This window comes from Schistocerca americana, chromosome 2 (assembly GCF_021461395.2).
Source record: "Schistocerca americana isolate TAMUIC-IGC-003095 chromosome 2, iqSchAmer2.1, whole genome shotgun sequence".
Taxonomy (NCBI): domain Eukaryota; kingdom Metazoa; phylum Arthropoda; class Insecta; order Orthoptera; family Acrididae; genus Schistocerca; species Schistocerca americana.
The window spans coordinates 729,449,522-729,472,278 of NC_060120.1; the positions used below are offsets into that span (position 1 = coordinate 729,449,522).

Below are 22,757 nucleotides of genomic sequence, written 5' to 3' on the forward strand. Positions count from 1 at the left end.
AACTATTGTACCAGAGGGAAAACAAAGCAGCATAATTACCACTGGTTTAATACTACACAATACGATACCAGTGGAAATAAAAATTGCTATGTATTCAATATTTAAAATAATTAAAAATTACTTAAAAATTAAATTATAAGGATAGACATCTGATTTTAATTTGCCTGCTATTTCCTAGTACTTGTATTATTGTAGCTTTTCTTTGACCTGTTCAAGATCATTTGTAGAGTTTGTGGCTTATGGTAAAACTGAATCAATAAAAAATCAGTCAATTAATCAATGTATTTTGTGTATACCAGCCAACTATAAACATATAAATTGGGGACTAACTTTTCTTTAGTTGTTAATAAACTAGTTACTTAATTTGGATAATATACAGTGGCACTTCACTTAACAGGCATCTCCCATAATGCGCAATTCGCATAATGAGCAAAACAAATTGTAAAAAAATGACTTGCTTAGCGAGCAATGTTTCACATAACAAGTCACAACGATTTAATGTGACATCGCTACCCTTTTGTGCATGGTGGGGGGAAACGTTTAACAATATGAACGGCTTTCACTACTGGCAGCAGCATATGAACAATGTATTTAGTACATACTGCTGCCTGGGTTTAGTGCTCTTCTGCTACCATCTTAATGCAGTTTGTGATCACACATTTTTCTAAACTTGTGTTCACTAAGCGTTTCGTGTGTGTGTGTGTGTGTGTGTGTGTGTGCGTGTGTGTGTGAGTGAGTGTGTGTGTGTGTGTGTGTGTGTGTGTGTGTGTGTGTGTGTGTGTGTGAGTGAGTGTGTGTGTGTGTGTGTGTAAATTTTAATAACATTCATAGATACGTCACCAAAGATAAACCCACAAGAAGACGACCATAAGAGAAAGAAAATGACCATTGAAGTGAAACATAAATTCAATGAAAAACACGAACATGTTGTGAGCATTACTTATTTAGCATGCGCATACAATCGGTCTACATCAACTATTTGTCCTCAAGGACAAGGACAGGATTGAGGAGTAGGTTCTTCCAATAGAGTGGCAATTGTATCTAAGCTACAGTTTCGTATTTCGGACGATGTCTCGGAAGGTTGCTCCTTATATGGTTAAACGAAAATTGTAAGACGGCGAGAAGAAGACGCCAGTATCATCAGCGGCGGAAGAATTGTTTAATGGAAGCCATGGGTGGTTTGAGAAGTCTAAGAGAAGAACCAGCATTCACAGCACTAAGAGGCATGGCGAATCATCCAGCCCCACCGTAAATGCAGCAGAGAACTTCATCAACAACTTCAAGCTGCTCGTACATTCTTCTGGTTATCTGCTGCAACAGGTGTTTAAATGTGACAAGACAGGTCTATTCTGCAAAAAGGAACCAAAGTGCACCTTTGTAACAGCAGAGGAGAATGTATTGCCTGGTCTCAAGCCAAGTAAAGACCGCCTCACACCACTATACTGTGCCAATGCAAGCTGCGATTTGAAAATTAAACCACTGCTTGTTTACCCTTCAGAAATTCCACAAGTGTTCAAAAAGTGTAAAGTCCAGAACAGCAGGTTAAATGTGATGTGAAGGTCCAACAACAAGGATTCGATGACACATGTTCTTTTTGTGATTGGTTGAATGAAGTGTTACATCCATCGTTGAAGACAAAAATTGGGTTGAAATGAATCTGCCACCCCATGGCTTGCTTGTTATGGACAACAATCCTGCCCATTCTCCAGGCCTATAATACCGCCTCCTGCTCGCAACATGGATCAACAGATTATTTCTAATTTTAAGAAGCTCAACACTGAAGTACTCTTCAAGCATTTGCTTTGAGTTGACTAGATCTACCAATCTCACTCTTAGAAAGTTTTGAAAATATCACTTCAACATCACTGCCTGCGTCAAGAGGATCGAAAAGATGTTGGAAGTGGTTTCCAAGATAAGAAACTTGGCTTGATTACATTGTCCAACGTGACGCTGAGGCATTTGAGTCAGTACCCGTGGAGCCTGTAGTCAACAAGATTGTGTCTTTGGCCAAGTGGATAACAATATTACTGATGAACTTGTGGAAGATCACAGCCAAGAAATGACCACCGTTGACCTTTGGAGTTGCACTGTGTTCATAGCAGGACGTTGTGGAAAGGAGCTCTTCAGAGGAAGTGGAGGAGGAGGAGGAGGTGGTAACAGCAAAGCAGCAATCTTCTGGCGCATTAAGAGAAATGCTGAAAGCACTGGATTCGGTTGTATCGTACTCTGAAAATCATCATCCCAATAAAGCAGTGGCTACGCGCACTACAAATTTATTTGACGATAATGCTGGGTCGCATTTTCGCCAAGTGCTGAAGTGTCGGCAGAAACAAATGACTACAGATAATTTCCTAGTAAAGAAGAATTAGTTATGTATCATGAATAATAAAGTACATAATGCATGATTTTCTTTGAATAAATAGCATGAATACGATAAACCTTTTCGTACTTTTTCTGCACGTAACGCATTGTCGTATTTTCCATTAATTTATATAGGATAAATTGTTTCACGTAACGAGCGTTTCGCACTATGAGTAAGATTCTGGAACGAATTATGCTTGCCATGCGAAGTTCCACTGCGTTCTGACTGTTTGGGTCGTAGATGGTATCCAATGACGTTGTGCTGGGCTTAGTGAAGTGATGATGTGTTAACGTTCCAGCTGGCGTGAGCACAATACCATTGGACGTGACATGGCCTGCCGTTCCTATTAACATATAAACTAGGGACTTCCTATTCTTTGGTTGTTAATAAACTAGTTATTCAATTCGGATACCTTATTCTGACAGTTTGTATCGTAGATGGCATCTCACAACTTTACGCTGGGCTTAGTTAGTGAAGTGATGTTGTGTTAACGTGTCAGCTGGTGTGAACGCAGCACAATCTGACAGTGAGATTGCCAGCCATTCCGTTCCGTCCCTTTGACGTCTAGTGCAAGTCAGTATATAATTCCCTGTCTTGTGGCAATACAAACAAAATGTATGTTCCGACAGAAAACCTGATAATTAAAATTTACAGTTCATTGAGTTTATTTTTGAATTAGCTGCTTTTGATTCTTGATCTGAAGTATACTTTGATTTCGCATGGAAAATCCTTGTAGAGTCTATGAAATAAAGAGTCTTTGGTTTCTAACACTCCGTATTGTTTTGAAAACACTAACCTCAAAATGTGTGATTCATGCATGTGGAGTATTTATAACAAATGTTACATTGATTAAGTTTGAGTTTATATGTATTTGAAAAGCTGAGGAGACCAGTTATCTATGTTCATCAAAAATCAATGTCGCTATTAATATTAACTGCGATTTTTGTTGACATGCTGAAGAATTTAATTTAATTGCTTTGATTATCAGTTTTTTTATAGTGTCATGAAAATGTAGGTGTATTTAAAGTCATTTGGAACTATTTGAAATATTTTGCGTGTTATAAGGATAGCAAGGTAATGTATCATTATATTTGTTTTTGTACATCCAAATATTTGCATATTTGACCGATCGTTATGCAGTGTGCAGCAGTAGAAAGTAATTCTGCCCTCAACTCAACAGTGGTTTTAATAGTGAGCATCCGTAATGACATAATTTGTGAATTAGTTAACATATTTTAGGAAACGGTTCCGCCATCATCTGTAACTTTTGTTTTAATTTTATGTAAAAATTTACTTAGAGAACCTGTCACCCGTATGGCATAGCTTGTCTTTTTTCAATGTCTGCGTGTAAGGTGTCAAATTTTGTGAAATATTTTGCCTTGTAACATTAACTGCATTTGAACATCTCTAGCCCTTTACAGTGATTCATAGAGTGTAGGCTGTTTTCAGGAACGTTTTCTGACCTTAGCTTATGCCCACCATTCAAGGAGTATTTCATAGTAGTGGATTTTTTTTTTTGCCGTATCATCGGGAACACGGAGCGTAATATTTGTATTTGAACTACAGTCAACTCTGGCACACACCATCCATCCATTAGGCACTACAGAGAACTTCGGGATTTAATCCAGGACATGGGCACATGTCTATTGATCAGTAGTTTTATGCCTCAATCTATATCTTCTGCCTACCAAGTACTTATGAAACTTTATGCAACCTCCAGAGTTAAAAGTGGCTACTTCTGTCATAAACATCATGACTTAGTCATCACAACTATGAACATGAGTCCACACTGTCATAATACAATTTTTCGTCATTGTCTGTTACATTGTTGTTGTTGTGGTCTTCAGTCTGTGGAGTTTGAGGTGGCCGTCCACACCTGTCCATCTTGTGCAATCCTCGTTACTTCTGCATCACTACTGTATGTTAAATATAACTGAACCTACTTATTGTGGTCTAGCCTTGGTCTTCATCTACAATTTTTAACCCCACATGCTTTGTTCCGTAAGAAAAAACCATCACTATTTCTCACTGCTGTAGGATGTGCCCTATCAACTGATTTCTTCATTTAGTTAAGCAGTGCCATGGACTTCTTAAGTCACCAATTTCATTCAGTATCTATTCATTAGTTACTCAGTTTACCCAACTAATCTTCACTATTCTTTTGTAGTAGCGGTTTTCAAAACCTTTGTCATCTGTTTGTTTGAACACCTACATTTCACTACTGCACATAGGACTACATTCACTACAATTTCAGAAAAACTTCATAAGATTTAAATTTATATTTGATGCTAACGCACTTTTCTTTTTCAGAAATACTTTTTTTTGCTATTGCTGATCTGCATTGTATGTCACCTCTGTTTTGGCCATCATCAATTGTTTTGTGGCCAAAATATCAGAACTCGGGTACTACTTTTAGAGTCTCATTTCCTTATTTAAATCTTTCAGCATTGGCTGATTGAACTCAAGACCCCTCCATTGTTCTATCTTACTTCTGTTAATATCATCTTATAACCACCTTTGAAGACACTATCCAAGCCATTTAACAGTTACTGTAAATCCTTTGTGATATCCAGCAGAATTACAGTGCCATTGCCAAGCCTCATAGGTTTGATTTCTTTTCCCTACATGTTAATCCCCTTTCCAAAAGTCTCCCCGGTTTCCATCACGGCTTGAACGTCACCCGGGAATCTACAATCCTCTCAGCTACTGCCTCCTTTTCATATCCTCTGTCTCTTATAACTGCATTCTGGTTTCTGTACAGGTTTTATGGATTCTGTATTGTATCCCTGATATCTCTGAAATTACAACAATGTCAAATTAATTCTGTAAATAGACAAAAACATGGAAAAGTTGTGACAAGTGTGTGGCTGAACACAATGCAGATGCTAGCCAAGTCTGCAGGCTGTGTTGTCATATTTGACCTCTGACAGCATCTGTGAAATGCCTTCAATACATCCGCAACTCATGGTTAGTGGCTAGCGCTGCTGCCTCTGGATCACGGGGTCCCGGGTTCAGTTCCTGGCCGGGTCGGGGATTTTCTCTACCTAGGGACTGGGTGTTTATGTTGTCTTTATAATTTCATCATCATTTGGAAGTGCCGAGGCTGGAAATGGAAAGATTTGGACCTTGTATGGGCGATGATGACCACAATGATGAGTGCCCCACAAACCATCATCATCATGCCTTCAATATGTTGGATCTGACAGGTATGGTCAGAACAGTGTTCTGCGTTGTGAGTACATTATGTGTGGGTTAAGTGAATTTGAATGTGGACAGATTGTTTGTGCTGATATAGTGGGTGCTTCTATTACCAAGGGAGCTGAAGTGTTCGGTGTTTCAAGAGGCACTGTATCAAAGATTTATACCACACACAAGGAAAATAGAAAAGCGACATCTGCTAAGTCACTTGGACCAAAATGTGTTTTAAGTGATTGGGACAAATGGTTGTTTGGTCATTGAAAAGGACAGCACTAAGTCACTGCAGAATTGAATGTCACACTTGAAAACCCTGTCACACCAAAACAACAAAAAGGAAGCTCCGTTACAAAGGAATTGCAGGCAAGCTGGAATTCTGAGACTATTTGTCAGTGATGCAAATGCCTATAACAGGAAAACGTGGAGCTGAAACCATGAAACCTGGACGAGCTCTCACCCTGAAAGTGAAATGTGTTGGGAGGGGGAGGGGAGGGAGAGGAGGTTCAATGGCCTCCATGTTTAGTCCGCGAGGTTGCATAACTGCCATTTTGATTGATCAGGTCCATCCTATGGTATAATGTTTGTTTGCCAATGGTTACACTGTTTCCCAAGATTACAGGGCCCCTGTTCACACAACTTCCATCATCCAGGACTGGTTTTGTGAGCACAAAAATGAATTTTCACATTTCCCATGCGCACCAATGTCACCAGATCTCAATATTGTTGAGCCTGCATGGTATGCTTTGGAGAGAATCATGCGCGGTCACAACCCACCTTGTGATGTCGCAGTTGCTTGGTTGATGCATGTACTATCTAGTACATGCAAGTGCATACACCACCTCTCCTCATGTTCTAAATGCTCACAATTTCGTTAAATAATTTGGGGCACCATTTGCAGTAGTGAACCAGACCCACTACTCAGTTTCAGTATGCTGTGGTAATCATTCTTCTTCACCTGGCAGTTCCGCTTGGAACTGTTGGAGAGCCTGTTCTCCAACTAATGTCACCAAATAAACATCCAGACTTCAGTATAACTTACATATTATTCAGCATTATAGACAGGACTTCAAATTAATGTTTTGCAGAACACAAGATTAGTATTACAATTGTCAGAGCAGACAATATTCTCAATGTGACAGATTATCATCCAAAGTCCAAATCAAAAAATTTGATATCTCTGCACAGAGAAGAAGCCGGTTGCACATTGTCATCTGCAGTTACCCTATGTGATCAAAAGTATCTGGACACCTGGCTGAAAATGAGAAGCTTGTGGCACCCTCCACCGGTAATGCTGAAATTCTATATGGTGTTGGCCCACCCTTAGTCTTGATGACAACTTCCACTCTCGTAGGCATACAGTCAATGAGGTGCTGGAAGGTTTCTTGGGGAATGGCAGCACTGAGGAGAGGTATCGATGTCCATCAGTGAGGCCTGGCACAAAGTCGGCGTTCCAAAACATCCCAATGGTGTTCTACAGGATTCAGGTTAGGACTCTGTGCAGGCCAGTCCATTACAGACATATTATTGTTGAGCAGCCACTCCACCACAGGCCGTGCGTTATGAACAGGTGCTCGACCGTGTTGAAAAATGCAATTGCAATTCCCGAATTTCTCTTCAACGCTGAAAGAGCGGTTGGAACGTCGCAGCCTTTCATTTCACACGCGCCACCCTGAATCGTACAGTGCTTCGTTCAGTGAGTGGCAATTCCAAAGTACCTTAGCTGCTTGCCTTGATACAGCTCCTGGGTCAGATCGCATCCACTGTCAGATGCTCAAACAGCTCTTGGTGGACTGCCAGCGACGTGTTCTAGACCTTTTCAACCGTATCTGGGTTGAGGGTTAGTTCCCGTTGCAATGGCAGGAAAGCATCATAATCCCCGTGTTGAAACCTGGCAAGAACCCACTGGAGGTGGACAGCTACTGTCCCATTAGCCTCACCAACATTCTTTGCAAGTTGCTTGAACACATGGTGAGCCGGAGGTTGAGGTGGCTACTTGAGTCTCGGGGCCTTCTGGCTCCGTGTCAAGGTGGGTAAGGTAAGGGCCACTCTGCCACCGATAATCTGGTGTGCCTGGAGTCTGTCATCTGTACGGGCTTTGCTCATTGTCAGTATCTGGTCGCCGTCTTTTTTGACATGCGGAAGGCATATGATACGACATAGCGACATGACATCCTCTCTACACTTCATGGTTGGGGTCTTCGGAGTCCACTCCTGATTTTTATACAAACTTTTCTGTCACTTCGTTCCTTCCGCATGCAAGTTGCAGCCTCCCATACTTCCTCCCAAGTTCGAGAGAATGGGGTACCGCAAGGATCTGTCTTAAGTGTCTGCCTCCTTTTAATTGCCATTAATGGGTTCGCTGCAGCGGTGGGAACGTCTGTCTCAGCTTCCTTGTATGCTGACGACTTCTGCCTATACTTTAGCTCCACTGTCATTGCACTGCTGAAAGGCAACTGCAGGGCACTATCCGCAAGGCTACAGTCTTTGGCTGTAGCACATGGCTTCCAGTTTTCGGCTGCCAAGACCTGCGTTATGCATTTCTGCCGGCGACACACTGTTCACTCTGAGCCACAGCTTTATCTTGATGGCGAACCTCTTGCTGTGGTGGAGACGCATCGGTTTTTGGGATTGGTTTCTAGTACCCGGTTGACTTGGTTCCCTCATATTTGGCAGCTTAAACAGACGTGCTGGCCGCATCTTAACGCTCTCCATTGCTTGCATCACACCAGCTGGGGTGCCGATCGGTCTACCCTTCTACAGCTGTACCAGGCGTTAATTCAGTCCTGTCTAGAGTATGGCAGCCTGGCTTACAGTTCGGCATCCCCTTCCGCATTGCAGTTGCTGGGCCCCATCCTTTACAGCGGGATCTGACTGGCCACAGGAGCTTTCCGGACAAGCCCTGTCAACAGCATACTTGTGGAGGCAGGTGTCCCTCCATTGCGGTTCCGGCGCCAATGATTACTGGCCACTTATGCTACACACGTTTGTAGCTCGCCCAGGCATCCCAATTATCGTCTCCTGTTCCCTCAGTCGGTCATCCATCTTCCAGAACAGCGGCCCCGGTCAGGGTGTATGATTGTGGTTCGTGTCAGAGCTCTTCTCTCTGGGCTTGAGGTTTTCCCTCTTCCACCTCTTTTCCGGGCCCCTCTGCATATACCCCTGTGGTGTGTGCCCCGCCCCTGCCTTTGGCTCGATTTGGCACAGGGGCCAAAGGACTCAGTCCCTCCTGAGGCTCTCCGCCACCGATTTCTTTCAATCCTTGCCTTGTTTCAAGGCTCTGACTTTGTCTATACTGACGGGTCGATGGTTGATGGCTGTGTTGCTTATGCTCTTACTCTAGGGGACCATTTATGAACAACACTCATTGCCGGCTGGCTGCTGTGTTTTCGCTGCCAAGCTGGTTGCCATCTCTCGTGCCCTAGAGTACATCCGCTCCTGCTCAGGTGAGACCTTCTTTATCTGTAGTGACTCCCTGAGCGGTTTACGAGCTATCTATCAGTGTTTCCCTCGCTCTCGTCTGGTGATGGCCATACAGGCGTCCCTCCATACTCTTGACCGTTGCGATGGACCCCGGGTCATGTTGGCATCCCGTGAAATGAATGTGTTGACATGCTGGCCAAACAGGCTGTCGGTGCACCAGCCTTGGAGATTGGCCTTTCGGAGAGTGACCTCAGGTCAGTTTTGCGGCAGAAGGTACTTATCAACTGGGGTGAAGAATGGCACACCCATCCTTCACCCAACAAACTTCGGACCATCAAGGAGGCTACCAGTGTGTGGCGCTCCTCCTTGCGGGTCTCTTGCAAGGACTCTGTTGTCATGTGCCGGGTGCACATTGGCCACACCTCACTGGCACACATAGCTATTTATTGCGCCGCAAGGACCCACTTTTATGTCGCTGCGGGTCAGCTTTGACGATGGTTCACATCTTGTTGGACTGCCCACTTTTAACTCCGCTCAGGCAGACGTTTACGCTGCCTGATACGCTTCCTGCACTTTTATCAGATGACATTGCGATGGCACATTTAGTTTTGAGTTTTATTCATGCAGGGGGTTTTTATCACTTGATCTAAGTGTTTGTCCTTTTTTTGTGTTGAGTCTAGCCTTTGGCCTACGATTTTAGACTTTGGTTTTTAGTGCGTTTCTTGGTGGTTGGCTTTTCTTTTTTTTTTCTATGGTCAGCCAACCACCATCATACTCGGTGTGATTTTAATTCCTTTTTTCTGGTCTCTGTCTGTGTCTTTCTTGTCCTGTGTCGTCTCTTGTCGTCTCCATTGTTTGTTCTTATTCTTTGTGGGTGTTTAAAGTTCATGGAACAAGAGACCGATGGCCCTAGTAGCCTGGTCCCTTCAATCCGACAAACCAACCCTTTAAGGAGATTCCAGGATGATTAATTCATCAAGGCCACAAGTGACCACCTGTCCTGTTGCCTTAAAGCATACTTATTCTGTATGTATGTACATTTTTTGAGCTATTTATTTTCATGATAAATGAACCCTGGATGAATGGATAAATAAATAATATTTTAATTTTTTGTAAACATTCTCCAACCATGTCGTTTCTAGCATGCGAAAACATGTTCATTTCAGTTCATTAGGTTTGTCTTTCTGGGTGATTTTACTTCAGCCTTTCTTGTTCAGTATTTATTGTAGTCATGTAATCATTGTGCTTTGCTTCTCACTGTATTTCTTGTTTTTGTAATTATTTTCAAATGCCCCATAATTTTCTAGGCAAACATTTATCTTTCATACATATTATCTACTGTTTCCAAAATAAATTTATTCCAGCTGTCTCCATTTTATAGCTCCAAGAGATACATTTTCTTTTTTGTTGAAAGTCTTGCATTGTGGTATCTTGTAATTATTTCAGGTGTGTTCCTCCTCCTCCATAGTTATATTCATATCATAATTTCTAAATTTTGATTTGTTCCCTGCGATATCTATACCTTATAACATCAGGGACAGCTCTTCCTCTTACGATTTTGATATCATTCCATCCTCATTGTAGTTTCTGGCTCAGTCATCTCATGAGCACATACAGTTAATCTGTTTTCACAATAGCCTTGTAACAAATAGGTTATATGGGGTAGTCAGAAATAGTCTGAAAAGCTTGTAAGGGTTTAGACTGGGACGCTAGATGAGAAATAATTGTTAAGGAAAAAAAATAATGTGTTGTGCAATTTCCAAGTTATTTAACATTGAAATTAGTGATCAGTTCAATTGCCCATGCAAATTTAAGCAGCCTGTCACAGACAGCGTCACCAAACTTGTACTACATTTCATTTTGTCAAATTGAACCAGCCTAGTTTTGCTCACGTAGCTTAAATTTATCAATTCCGAAAAAGCCACATTTTGAACAAGTGGTAACTCTTAGATCCAGGATGTCTGTGCATTACTGTATTTTAGTGTGTGCAAGTGTTTGACTGTGCACACACAATGACCTGATGACTAACTTAAGCTCCAATCAACTTGAAAACAGTGTAAAGTAGCAGATTTTTTCTTGACAATTGCAACACATCTGCAAGCTTTTCAGACTGTTTTTGACCATTCTGTATGTAGTCCGCATTTTTGTAGAGTATTTACCATTCTTACTCCCCTCTTCTCTAAAATTAAAATTTACTATTGGCATTAGCATAGAATTTATTTATTCATTCACTAATTCATCCAGAGATCATCTCATGATATAGGGTTTGTCATTATAATACTATGAAAAAATAGCTTAAAAAACATATACCCACAGAATAAGTAAATATGCTTTAAGAGGACAGGAAAGCTGGGTCAGATTGCCTCTCTGTAGGCACTTAGATATGTAAACATATATTTTGTGATTGCTGGTAGTATTACTTTTTATAATCATATCTTGGTGTAAATTATTTTGTGTGTCTCGCTGTATCTGGGATGTATGTTCACAATGCAGTAGTTGTGTAAGAATGAGAGTGTGTCTCAGAAGTTTGTACTCGTAATTTGTAACAGATTACATTCTGATACCATAAGTCCATTTTAATTGCCACTGAAATCAGATCTAATTTTAGAATTCTGTACTCACCTCAGTTTTCATGTAGTAACATTTTATGTAAATGCTTACGGCAACCTATTTATTATATATATCTGGCAATATGGGATGCTGTCACAACAAGACTTTGAAATACAGCAGCAAAAAACTCTGCCTCAGGAGAATTGCTTCTTAAGGACTAGCAGTAATCAGACAACGTTGTGGTATTCAATATGCCTTGATAATGCTTTTGCATTTGAGAAATCCCCCGGTGGAACAGTTCTCCATGTTTCTCACTAATGGTGCCAAGGCTATTCTGGGAAGAAGGCCAAATGGTCATTTGAGAAATGTAGTCTGTGTGGCATAGTTACATACTATAAGGGTGTATTTGGTTCTTGCATGTTGTCCTTACATGAATCCTCAGTTTAAGACTTTTGTACCCAAATTTTATTTTCTTCTTGTGTTCACGATAATAATTGTTATTAGCAAACCCATAATAAGAGTTTCTCTTTTGAGGACTGTCAATGACAACTGGAACTGATAGAAGAGTTTAACGTTAGCTGAGGTACGGATTTACCAACTTAATGCCTAGGGTAATGTATAATTTCTTCTGTCTCCCTTAGCATTTAGAAAGCCCACTACTCCACACTACAGTGGCTAGATTGCCATTTCCATCACCATCCTCATATCGAAGACTACCCTTCTCACTGTTATTATCACGAAATGCTTAAAGAGCACAATGTTACATACACTATGTGATCAAAAGTGTCCAGACACTCCCAAAAACATACGTTTTTCATATTAGGTGCATTGTGCTGCCACCTACTGCCAGGTACTCTATACTAGTGACCTCAGTAGTCATTAGACGTCGTGAGAGAGCAGGATGAGGTGCTCTGCGAAACTCATGGACTTCGAACATGGTCGGGTGATTGTGTGTCACTTGTGTCATATGTCTGTATGTGAGATTTCCGCACTCCTGAACATCCTTGGGTTCACTGTTTCCAACGTGATAGTGAATTGAAAATGTGAAGGGACACGTACAGCACAAAAGCGTACAGACCAACCTCATCTGTTGACTGACAGAGACTGCCGACAGTTAAACAGGGTCCTAATGTGTAATAGGCAGACATCTATCCAGACCATCACACAGGTATTCCAAACTGCATCAGGATCCACTGCAAGTACTGTGACAGTTAGGCGAGAGGTCAGAAAACTTGGATTTCATGGTCGAGCAGCTGCTCATAAGCCATACATCATGTCAGTAAATGCCAAATTATGCCTCGCTTGGTGTAAGGAGCATAATCATTGGATGATTGAACAGTGGAAAAACATTGTGTGGAGTGGTGAATCACGGTGCACAATGTGGTGATCCGATGGCAGGGTGTGGGTACGGTGATTGCCCAGTAAACGTCATCTGCCAACGTGTGTAGTGCTAACGGTAAAATTCGGAAGCAGTGGTGCTATGATGTGGTCTTGTTTTTCATGGAGTAGTCTAGCACCCCTTGTTGTTTAGCATGGCACTATCACATCACAGGACTATATTGATGTTTTGAGCACCTTCTTGCATCCCACTGTTGAAGTGAAATTTGGGAATGGCGACTGCGTTTTTCAACACAATCGAGCACCGGTTCAAAATGCACAGCCTGTGGTGGAGTGGCTACACAGCAGTAACATGTCTGTTATGGACTGGCCTGCACAGAGTCCTAACCTGAATCCTGTAGAACACCTCTGGGATGTTTTGGGACACCGACTTTGTGCCAGGCCTAACCGATGGACATTGATACCTCTCCTCAGTGCTGCCAGTCCCCAAGAAACCTTCCAGCACCTCATTGACTGTATGCCTGCAAGAGTGGAAGCTGTCATCAAGGCTAATGGTGGGCCAACACCATATTCAGTTCCAGCATTACCAATGGAGGGCACCACGAACTTGTAAGTCATTTTCAGCCAGGTGTTCGGATACTTTTGATCACACAGTGTATAACATTCTGGATTTTGTTTAGATCTTTCAGAATTGCTGTAACAAAGTACTGACCATATTTAATACACAAACCAACAAAGTTCTTCAAGCTATTACCTTTTTCCCATAATTAGTTGTGGAATTGCGCTTTTAAGGTATATATCGTTTACACTTCGACGACTACTTCCAAATGAAGTTAAATCAGTGATAAGGGAAAATATTTTTATGATATGACATAATTATAATTTCAGTCAGAATTTCACAGTTTTGAAATGCCTCCCAGTCTGAAGCCCACTCTTTAAGTTTGAAAATGTTTTCCAGGTGCAAACATTTTTGTCTTAATGTGTGGTGATCTTGTGAAAAATTGTCTTTAATTATGCATCATAAAGAAATCTTGTGTTTTAATAATATTTGTTCATATATATTTTTTAGGATACAATGGTACACCTGTGATCGCAGTATTTTGAAGTAGTGCCAAAATGGGAGATGATTTAGTAACATGCCTAATCGACGAAATCTGTCTTGAAGGACTAGATGGCATTACACTTGACGGTATGTTTTTTTTTTTCACCTGTAAGCTCATTCAAATATGAATATCTAGATGTAATTACAAAATAGGTACAGATGTAAAGTAATACTATATTATCTGTATTATCAGATAAAAGAAAAGATGGTGTTTACAGAACTAGTATGTTTGTGTTGTGTGGGATTTTTCCCATGTAGCTGATGTCTTTAAATCAACTGTGCATAAATCATATAATCATATGTCTGTAAATTTTAATTAGGAAGTAATCCAAAATTTTAGGAGTAAATGAAATATGCTGTACATAATTGTCACTATTCAGATGGGTGTTCAGGTAGTGTAATGTTCATTTAAGTGAAACATTCAGATAAGTGTCCATTTTCCTGATTGCACAATTAGGTATGGTTTCTAAACAATCTCCGGATGAGATGTAAAGTTGCTATGTCATGGAGTAACAATGTTGATGGAGTACATTCTTTGGAATTTTGAAGGCAGCATATGTAAAATTCTGTGGGCATTTACAACTTGTGCAGAAAGCAGACTGCAGTCGTAAGTTTTGAAGGCATGAAAGAGAGGCAGGGGCTGGAGACGTATTAAGACAGAGTTACAGCCTGTCCCTAATTTTGTTCAGTTTGTACATTGAATGTGCAGTAAAGGAAACCTAGGAGTAATTTGGAACGGGAATTAAAGTCCAGGGAGAAGAAATAAAACTTTTAGGTTTGCTGATGACATTATAATTTTGCCAGGGATGGCAATGTACCTGGAAGATCAGTTGGATGAAATGGATAATGCCTTGAAATGAGATTATAAGATGAGTTTCAAACAAAAGAAAATACAGGTAGTGGAACGTAGCTGAATGAAATTATGTGATGCTGTGGAAGTTAGATTACGAATTCAGAGGCTAAATGTAGAAGAAGAGTATTTTATTCATAGCTGCAATTTTCAGCAACTGTTGTATATATTTTAACTGAAGACATTGAAATATCCCAAAAACTACACATCGCATCAAAAAAAGTTTTAATTCCAATTTGTTTGTCTTGGAGGGTGACGTGCAACAATACCACACTCGACCACCACCCCACCCCTTTCGCGGTTGGTAGGAGGGGGGGGCAACTTTGAAAACTTCAATGGGAACCCCCATTTTTTATTGCAGATTACGATTCTGCAGCAAAGTCTACACGTGTTTTGTCTGAAGCATTTTCTTCGTTTTGCTACAGATGGCACTGTAATTGGAGGAATAGAAAGGCTTACATAATAATAATTTATGACATGCTACTCGATGGCCCTTGAATATCCATTGGCATGAGGGACCCCACCTCCATGCTGCAAGGTTAGGAAAGGCCAGTATTTCATAACTTTCAATTGGAAACCCCATTTGCAACATTGTATTCCTATGACTTATCGAACAGGGGACTACTTAACGTACCACCGTGGCTATGTGCGAACTACAACGTATCATAGTAGGCGATCAGAACTCACTTATCATGAAGATGTGGAACAGACAGCAGCTCTAAACATTACAATATTTGTGCAGTGTGTGTTGCCTGCACATCTACCTATCATTTGGAGAACAGATGTGCAAGTGGTTGGAAAAGTGAAATGATCCTGATTTACGGAGAACGTAGGAAAAGTGTTGAGGCTCCTGTTGCCTTGCATACTTAGTGTTTTCCAGAGAAAGCTCATTCTCATTCATTTTTTTACTAGGTTGTGAATGCCTTCATGTCTGATGGCAGCGTACACACAGGCCAAAGGAAACAAAGCAAATGTGTTACAGGAGAAGCTAATGAAATAGCTGTACTAGCGGTAGTGCACCACAACCCTCAAATAAGCGTTCAACAATTACATCACCCTTCTGGTATGTCTTTAGGTAGTATTGTTACAATACTGCATTGTCATAAGTATGGTCCATATCATGTGTCATTGCATCAAGAACTTCATGGTGCTGATTTCCATGAAGGGCATGTTAACAAATGCAAATGACCCCCACATTCTTTGCTGAGGTATTATTTCCTGATGAGTCTACATTCACAAACCATAGTAGTGTTAACCAGCACAACATGAATTGCTAGAGTGTAAACAATACCCACGGATTATGGAAAGTTGACCAACAGCATCCTTGTTCGGTTAACGCATGGTGTGGCATCATGGAGTACAAACTCATTGGTCCATATTATTTTGATGTAATGTTAAATGGATGCAAATATTGAATGGTTTTGGAACAGGAGCTGCCAATACTACTGCAGGATGTTGTCCCGCACATGCTATAACGTATGTGGTTTCAGCATGACAGTTGCCCATCGCATTACACAATTGGAACAAAGGGAGTATTAGACCATGTTTACACTGGTTTGTGGATCAAAGGAGGTGGCTCAATTAATTGGCCCACTAGTTCGCCGGATTTGACATCATCGGATTTATTTCTGTGGGAATATTTAAAAGATAATGATTTCCAGCAAGTGTCGGCAGGCCATGAAGACATGGTCAGCTGTATCATAAATGCCTGTGCTGACATTCCTGCAGATATGCTTCTGTCCTGTATATTATCATTTCATAAGCAGATTACTCTGTGTGTTGGTTGCACTACGTTTGAACATCTACTCTAATTGAAAAAGTAGATTAGCATTCGCCTCGAGCCACAGCCACAGTGGTGTATTGAGTAGTGCCCTGTTCGACCTGTCAGAGAAATACAATGTTGTGAATGGGGTTCCCAATCAGAAGTTACAAAATACTGGCCTGTTCTACCCTTGCAGCATGGAGGTTGGGTCCCACATGCCACTGGATATTCAAGGCCCATTAAGTAGCATGTCGTGAATTACTGTTGTGTACCCATTTCTGCTCCTCTGATTACAGTGCCATCCATGGAGAAACAAAGAAAATGCTTCAGACAAGACATATGTAGATTTTGCCATAGAACCATAATTTAAAATAAAAAATGAGGGTTCCCATGGAAGATTTCAAAGTTACCCGCACCATGCACCAACGGGGTGGAGTGGGGGGTTGAGTGTGGTATCATTGGATGTCCCTCTCCAAGAGCAACAAGTTGGGATTATAACTTTTTTTGATCTAATGTGTAGTTTTTGAGATATTTCAATGTCTTCAATTAAAATGAACACCGTATATTCCAGAATAAAATTTAGTCATCAGTTGAAAATACAGGGTGTACATGAAGTCCAGGAACACTTTCAATTATTTATTGGACAAGAACTAAACATTGTATGGATGTCATACATATTGCATTTTGAAGTGAAACTCTGAAAGTTTTTTTTTACAAACATTCGATATGCGAAACACGAGTGACCCAGTACACGTCAATAGGGTAATCGAATTCTTGCCGTACTCATTTCAGCATGACATGGTCGAGTATGGCAGTCGCTTCCTGTATTCTCTCCCAGGGCTCTGCTACATCGCGTGTAGAGACAGTACATACACCAGATCTTTAATGTGTCCTCACAGAAAAAAGTCATACGGGCTGAGATCTGGTGATAGGGGAGGCCATTTCATGAAACAGCTGTCCCCTTTTGTAGGACGGCCTATCCATCAATGCGGCAGCTCCGTGTTCAGGTACTCCAATTTGAATGGTTTCATAGACAGCTTCTGTCGCAGGACTTTCCGCATTGTCATTGGAGCAATTTTTAGTACATGGGATGCACAATGCACTGATTTCTTTGGACTGTTTATGAATGTCTCTCATACACACTCCACATTCATTTCACTCACACCAAGACGTCTGCTTCTCTTTGCTGGGCACAGGCAACCCATGATAACGAATTTGTTGTGCCGGTGGTAAAAGGCCTTCCTTGTTGGTGGCTTTTTACTGTACTTGGTTCTAAACTTCCATTCAACAGCTGTGGCACACTTGTTTTTGTTGAACTCCACACCGAACTCACCATGTTTGTGACTAGTCCTGACTATCGGCAAATTACCAAACTATGCTGTGGTGGTATACATGAAAAAAAACTTTCAGGGTTTCTCTTCAAAATAACATATGTATGATATCTGTACAATGTTTGGTTCTTGTGCAATAAATAATTGAAAGTATTCCCGGACTTTATGTACACCCTGTATATTTCGAGCTGATGACTGGATTTTGTTCTGAAATAGTAGAAGAGTTTTGCTATTTGAGCAGCAAAATAGTGCATGATGGTGGAGGTAGAGAGGGTACTAAATGCATTGTGGCAATAGCAAGAAAAGTGTTTCTGCCAAAGAGAAATGTGCTAACTTCAACTAAGAATTTATGTTAAAGAATCTTTTTTGAAGGTATGTGGCGAGAGTGCAGCAATAAATGGAAGTGAAATATGAACAATGAACAGTTGAAGCAAGAAGAGAATGATAAACTGTTTAGACAAAAAGACAATCTGCTACAGTAGAATACTGAAATATATATGTGTAGTCTGAGTGGCTGATTCTCAGTCAAATTGGTGACATACCACAGCTCAACTAAAAGAAGGCATTGATTTACAGGACACATGAGGTATTGAGGAACTTTCTCTTTTGTAACAGAGGGAAGGGTGGGAGATAATTCTAGATGAAGAACAAGTACTGCGATAAACTTTTTTTCTTTCCCCACTTTGTGGGAGTTTTCAGTGAGAAAAAGTGTCATGAATGTTTGAAATTATGTCAAACGTTTGTTGCAAGTTAGTAAGTGCTTTCATTCTCAAGGTAGGTAGTTCTTACCCACGCAGCAATTATTTCCAGGCAGTAAGTCATGTGTTTACCAATTTTGCTTGAAGTCAGTCCAGTGTTTTAGGAGATGTGAAACATAAGTACATCAGTTTTTATAATACAGGGTGTTTCAATATGAATATATGGCTTTTAAGGCTTTGTAGCACATATTACATTCTCCTTACAATTACAAATAATACACCAAATGAAAGAGAAGCACAAACAGTTTTTCTTACAATTATTCAGTGTGAACACCAATCACACATTGAGTCGATAGGCGAGCTGTTCCGAAACCTTGATGAATGTGTCAGGAGTAACTGTTGCAATAACACTGTTTCTAAAGTCGGATAGAACAGCTGGTATTGGAGGCACATACACATGATCACTTCAGACAGTGTGTGAACATGGAGGTCATGCATAAAATGCTGTGTCAACCAGCCCCTAGCGCCCAATCCACTGGTCGGATACAACGTCGTTTAACCAGTCACGTACTGCGTTAAGCCAGTGAGGCAGCACACCATGTTACTCCCAAATAAAAATGTGTTGTTCATCTTCTTCCCATTGAGGCATGGGCCATAGCTGTAGCACATCAAGATAAGAAACATCAGTTACAGTTGATTCACCAAAAAAGAAAGGCCCATAAACTTTCCGCAGGTATATTTCTTGGGGCTAAGTGTGAAAAACTCACACTCATTCAACTCGTTTTTCAGTCACTCTTTGTCATTCCATACTCTTCCCATTGTGCACAGGTATACAAACAAAACTGTTTGAGTTGCTCTTTCATTTGGCGTATTATTTACAATTGTAAGTAGAACGTAATAAATGCTACAATGCCTTAAAACCGGTATGTTCATTTTGAAACACCCTGTATGTATGGATTTAGAGATTAGTGATTTTTTGGATCTCTCACATGTCTGCCCATTTATGCCATTACACAGTCTCAGCCTTCCCTTTTATCGCAGTTTCAGTCTTCATTTTGTATTGTTGTAAGTTCTATTTGTTTATTATATTCCATAAAATGTTGTGAGAGTGTTGATGAAGGAAGCAACAGCTTAGAGAGATCAAATTGCATTGATCCTCCTTGCCTATCATCCAGATCATAATTAGAAATTGCCTTTCTGTATATCATCTTTGACATGTTATAATATGTCTCTGATGATGGCAGTCCTCCTTCCCCTTTTCCTGTATTCCCTACTATTGTGATTATTTGTACATCATGACCCTACTTAAAGCATTTGTTCATGGAGCATCCTTTTATGTGTTACTAGAATCATATCTTTTATTTGTAGTGTGTCTGCTATATTTGTACCTTCCCTATCTCCCATGACTCCGCAATAGTGAATGACATATCTAGTTAGCAACCAACACATTCCTTTCCTTTTCTTTTCCTCTCTCTCTCTCTCTCTCTCTCTCTCTCTCTCTCTCTCTCTCTCTCTATTCTCTCTAGCACTTCCTCTCTCTATCCAACCTAGTTAATAATGTTTGGAGAAATCTTACTTATCTGTCAGCCCGTTTATGGCTCGAGTATATGTTGAATATGCCTTTTTCTTTATTTTGTTTGTCATTTACCATTTCATCTCTGTTTATACTTTGTGGCAAAATCAGACAATTTAAGTTCCTCCCCCCCCCCCCCCCCATCCCCACGCCCACCCCCACCCCCCCTCCCCGCACACACACACACACACACACACACACACACACACACACACACACACACACACACACGTATACACTGCTACTGTCTATGGGCCCTAGTGTGCTTGCATCTGACATGAGCAGCAATCTGGGTTGAGTGGTGGCTGTAAGGAGGCAGCATGGGGCACAGCTGTCGCACCAAGCGCAGGCATGGTGGTCACAGCAAAGAGCTGCTAGGCACAGAGTTGGGAGGCTGTGCTGGGGGAGGGGAAAGGGAGAGGAGAGATGTGGGAAGGGGAAAAGACTAGTAGGTGTATATTGCTGGAATAGAAAGCATGTGTAGTGCTGGAGCGAAAACTGGGAAGGATGTGGAGGACAAAGACTTGTGAAGGTTGAGGCCTTGAGGGTTACAAGAATAAAGTAAACGCTATAGGGAGAATTCCCATCTGCGCGGTTCCAAAAAGCTGGCGTTGATAGGAAGAATCCAGATGGCGCAGACTGCAAAGCAATCATTGAAGTGAAGCACACAGTGTTGGGCAGAATGTTCTGCAGCTGGGTGATCCAGCTGCTGCTTTGGCTGTGGCCATTCATGTGGAGAGACAGCTTATTAGTTGTTGTGTCCACGTAGAAAGAAACACAGTGGCTGAAGCTTACTTTGTAGATCATATAGCTGCTTTCACAGGTAGCCCTGCCTTTGACGGGTAGGAGATGCTTATGACAGGACTTGAGTAAGTGGTAGTGGTAGGGTGTGTGAGACAGGTCTTGCATCTGGGTCTGTGGAAGGGCTAAGAGCCATGAAGCTAGGGGTTGGGAGCAGGGGTAGAGCAGGGATCATCATCATCATCATCATCATCATCATCATTTAAGACTGATTATGCCTTTCAGCGTTCAGTCTGGAGCATAGCCCCCTTATAAAATTCCTCCATGATCCCCTATTCAGTGCTAACATTGGTGCCTCTTCTGATGTTACACCTATTACTTCAAAATCATTCTTAACCGAATCCAGGTACCTTCTCCTTGGTCTGCCCCGACTCCTCCTACCCTCTACTGCTGAACCCATGAGTCTCGTGGGTAACCTTGCTTCTCCCATGCGTGTAACATGACCCCACCATCTAAGCCTGTTCGCCCTGACTGCTACATCTATAGAGTTCATTCCCAGTTTTTCTTTGATTTCCTCATTGTGGACACCCTCCCGCCATTGTACCCATCTACTAGTACCTGCAATCATCCTAGCTACTTTCATATCCGTAACCTCAACCTTGTTGATAAGGTAACCTGAATCCACCCAGTTTTTGCTCCCATACAACAAAGTTGGCCGAAAGATTGAACGGTGCACAGATAACTTAGTCTTGGTACTGACTTCCTTCTTGCAGAAGAGAATAGATCATAGCTGAGCTCTCACTGCATTAGCTTTGCTACACCTCGCTTCCAGTTCTTTCACTATGTTGCCATCCTGTGAGAATATGCATCCAAGTACTTGAAACTGTCCACCTGTTCTAACTTTGTTCCTCCTATTTGGCACTCAATCCGTTTATATTTCTTTCCCACTGACATTACTTTCGTTTTGGAGATGATAATCTTCATACCATAGTCCTTACATTTCTGATCTAGCTCTGAAATATTACTTTGCAAACTTTCAATCGAATCTGCCATCACAACTAAGTCATCCGCATATGCGAGACTGCTTATTTTGTGTTCACATATCTTAATCTCACCCAACCAGTCTATAGTTTTCAACATATGATCCATAAATAATATGAACAACAGTGGAGACAGGTTGCAGCCTTGTCTTACCCCTGAAACTACTCTGAACCATCAACTCAATTTACCATCAACTCTAACTGCTGCCTGACTGTCCATGTAAAGACCTTTAATTGCTTGCAAAAGTTTGCCTCTTTTTCAATAATCTCATAGAACAGACAATAACTTCCTCCTAGGAACCCGGTCATATGCCTTTTCTAGATCTGTAAAGCATAGGTACAATTCCCTGTTCCACTCATAACACTTCTCCATTATTTGCCGTAAGCTAAAGATCTGGTCCTGACAACCTCTAAGAGGCCTAAACCCACACTGATTTTCATCCAATTGGTCCTCAACTAATACTCGCACTTTCCTTTCAACAACACTTGAGAAGATTTTACCCACAACGCTGATTAAAGAGATACCTCTGTAGTTGTTACAATCTTTTCTGTTTCCATGTTTAAAGATTGGTGTGATTACTGCTTTTGTCCAGTCTGATGGAACCTGTCCCGACTCCCAGGCCAATTCAATTATCTTGTGTAGCCATTTAAGACCTGACATTCCACTGTATATGATGAGTTCCGACTTAATTTCATCCACCCCAGCTGCTTTATAGCACTGCAACCTATTGACGATTTGCTCCATTTCCTCAGATGTGATCCTATTTCCATCATCATTCCTATCCCATTCTACCT

The 22,757-nt window shown here is 41.2% G+C and overlaps 1 protein-coding gene across 1 annotated transcript in view; it reads left to right on the top strand.

The window, feature by feature from the left end:
- Window positions 1–3,163: 3,163 nt before the first annotated feature.
- LOC124594743 (general transcription factor 3C polypeptide 1) overlaps window positions 3,164–22,757 on the top strand; it is a 370,793-nt gene continuing 351,199 nt past the window's right edge. Inside the window, exons 1-2 of the mRNA XM_047133120.1 lie at window positions 3,164–3,436; window positions 13,935–14,054. Coding sequence (XP_046989076.1) covers window positions 13,982–14,054 — 73 coding nt within the window. The 5' untranslated portion in view covers window positions 3,164–3,436; window positions 13,935–13,981. The remainder of the gene's footprint in view (window positions 3,437–13,934; window positions 14,055–22,757) is intronic.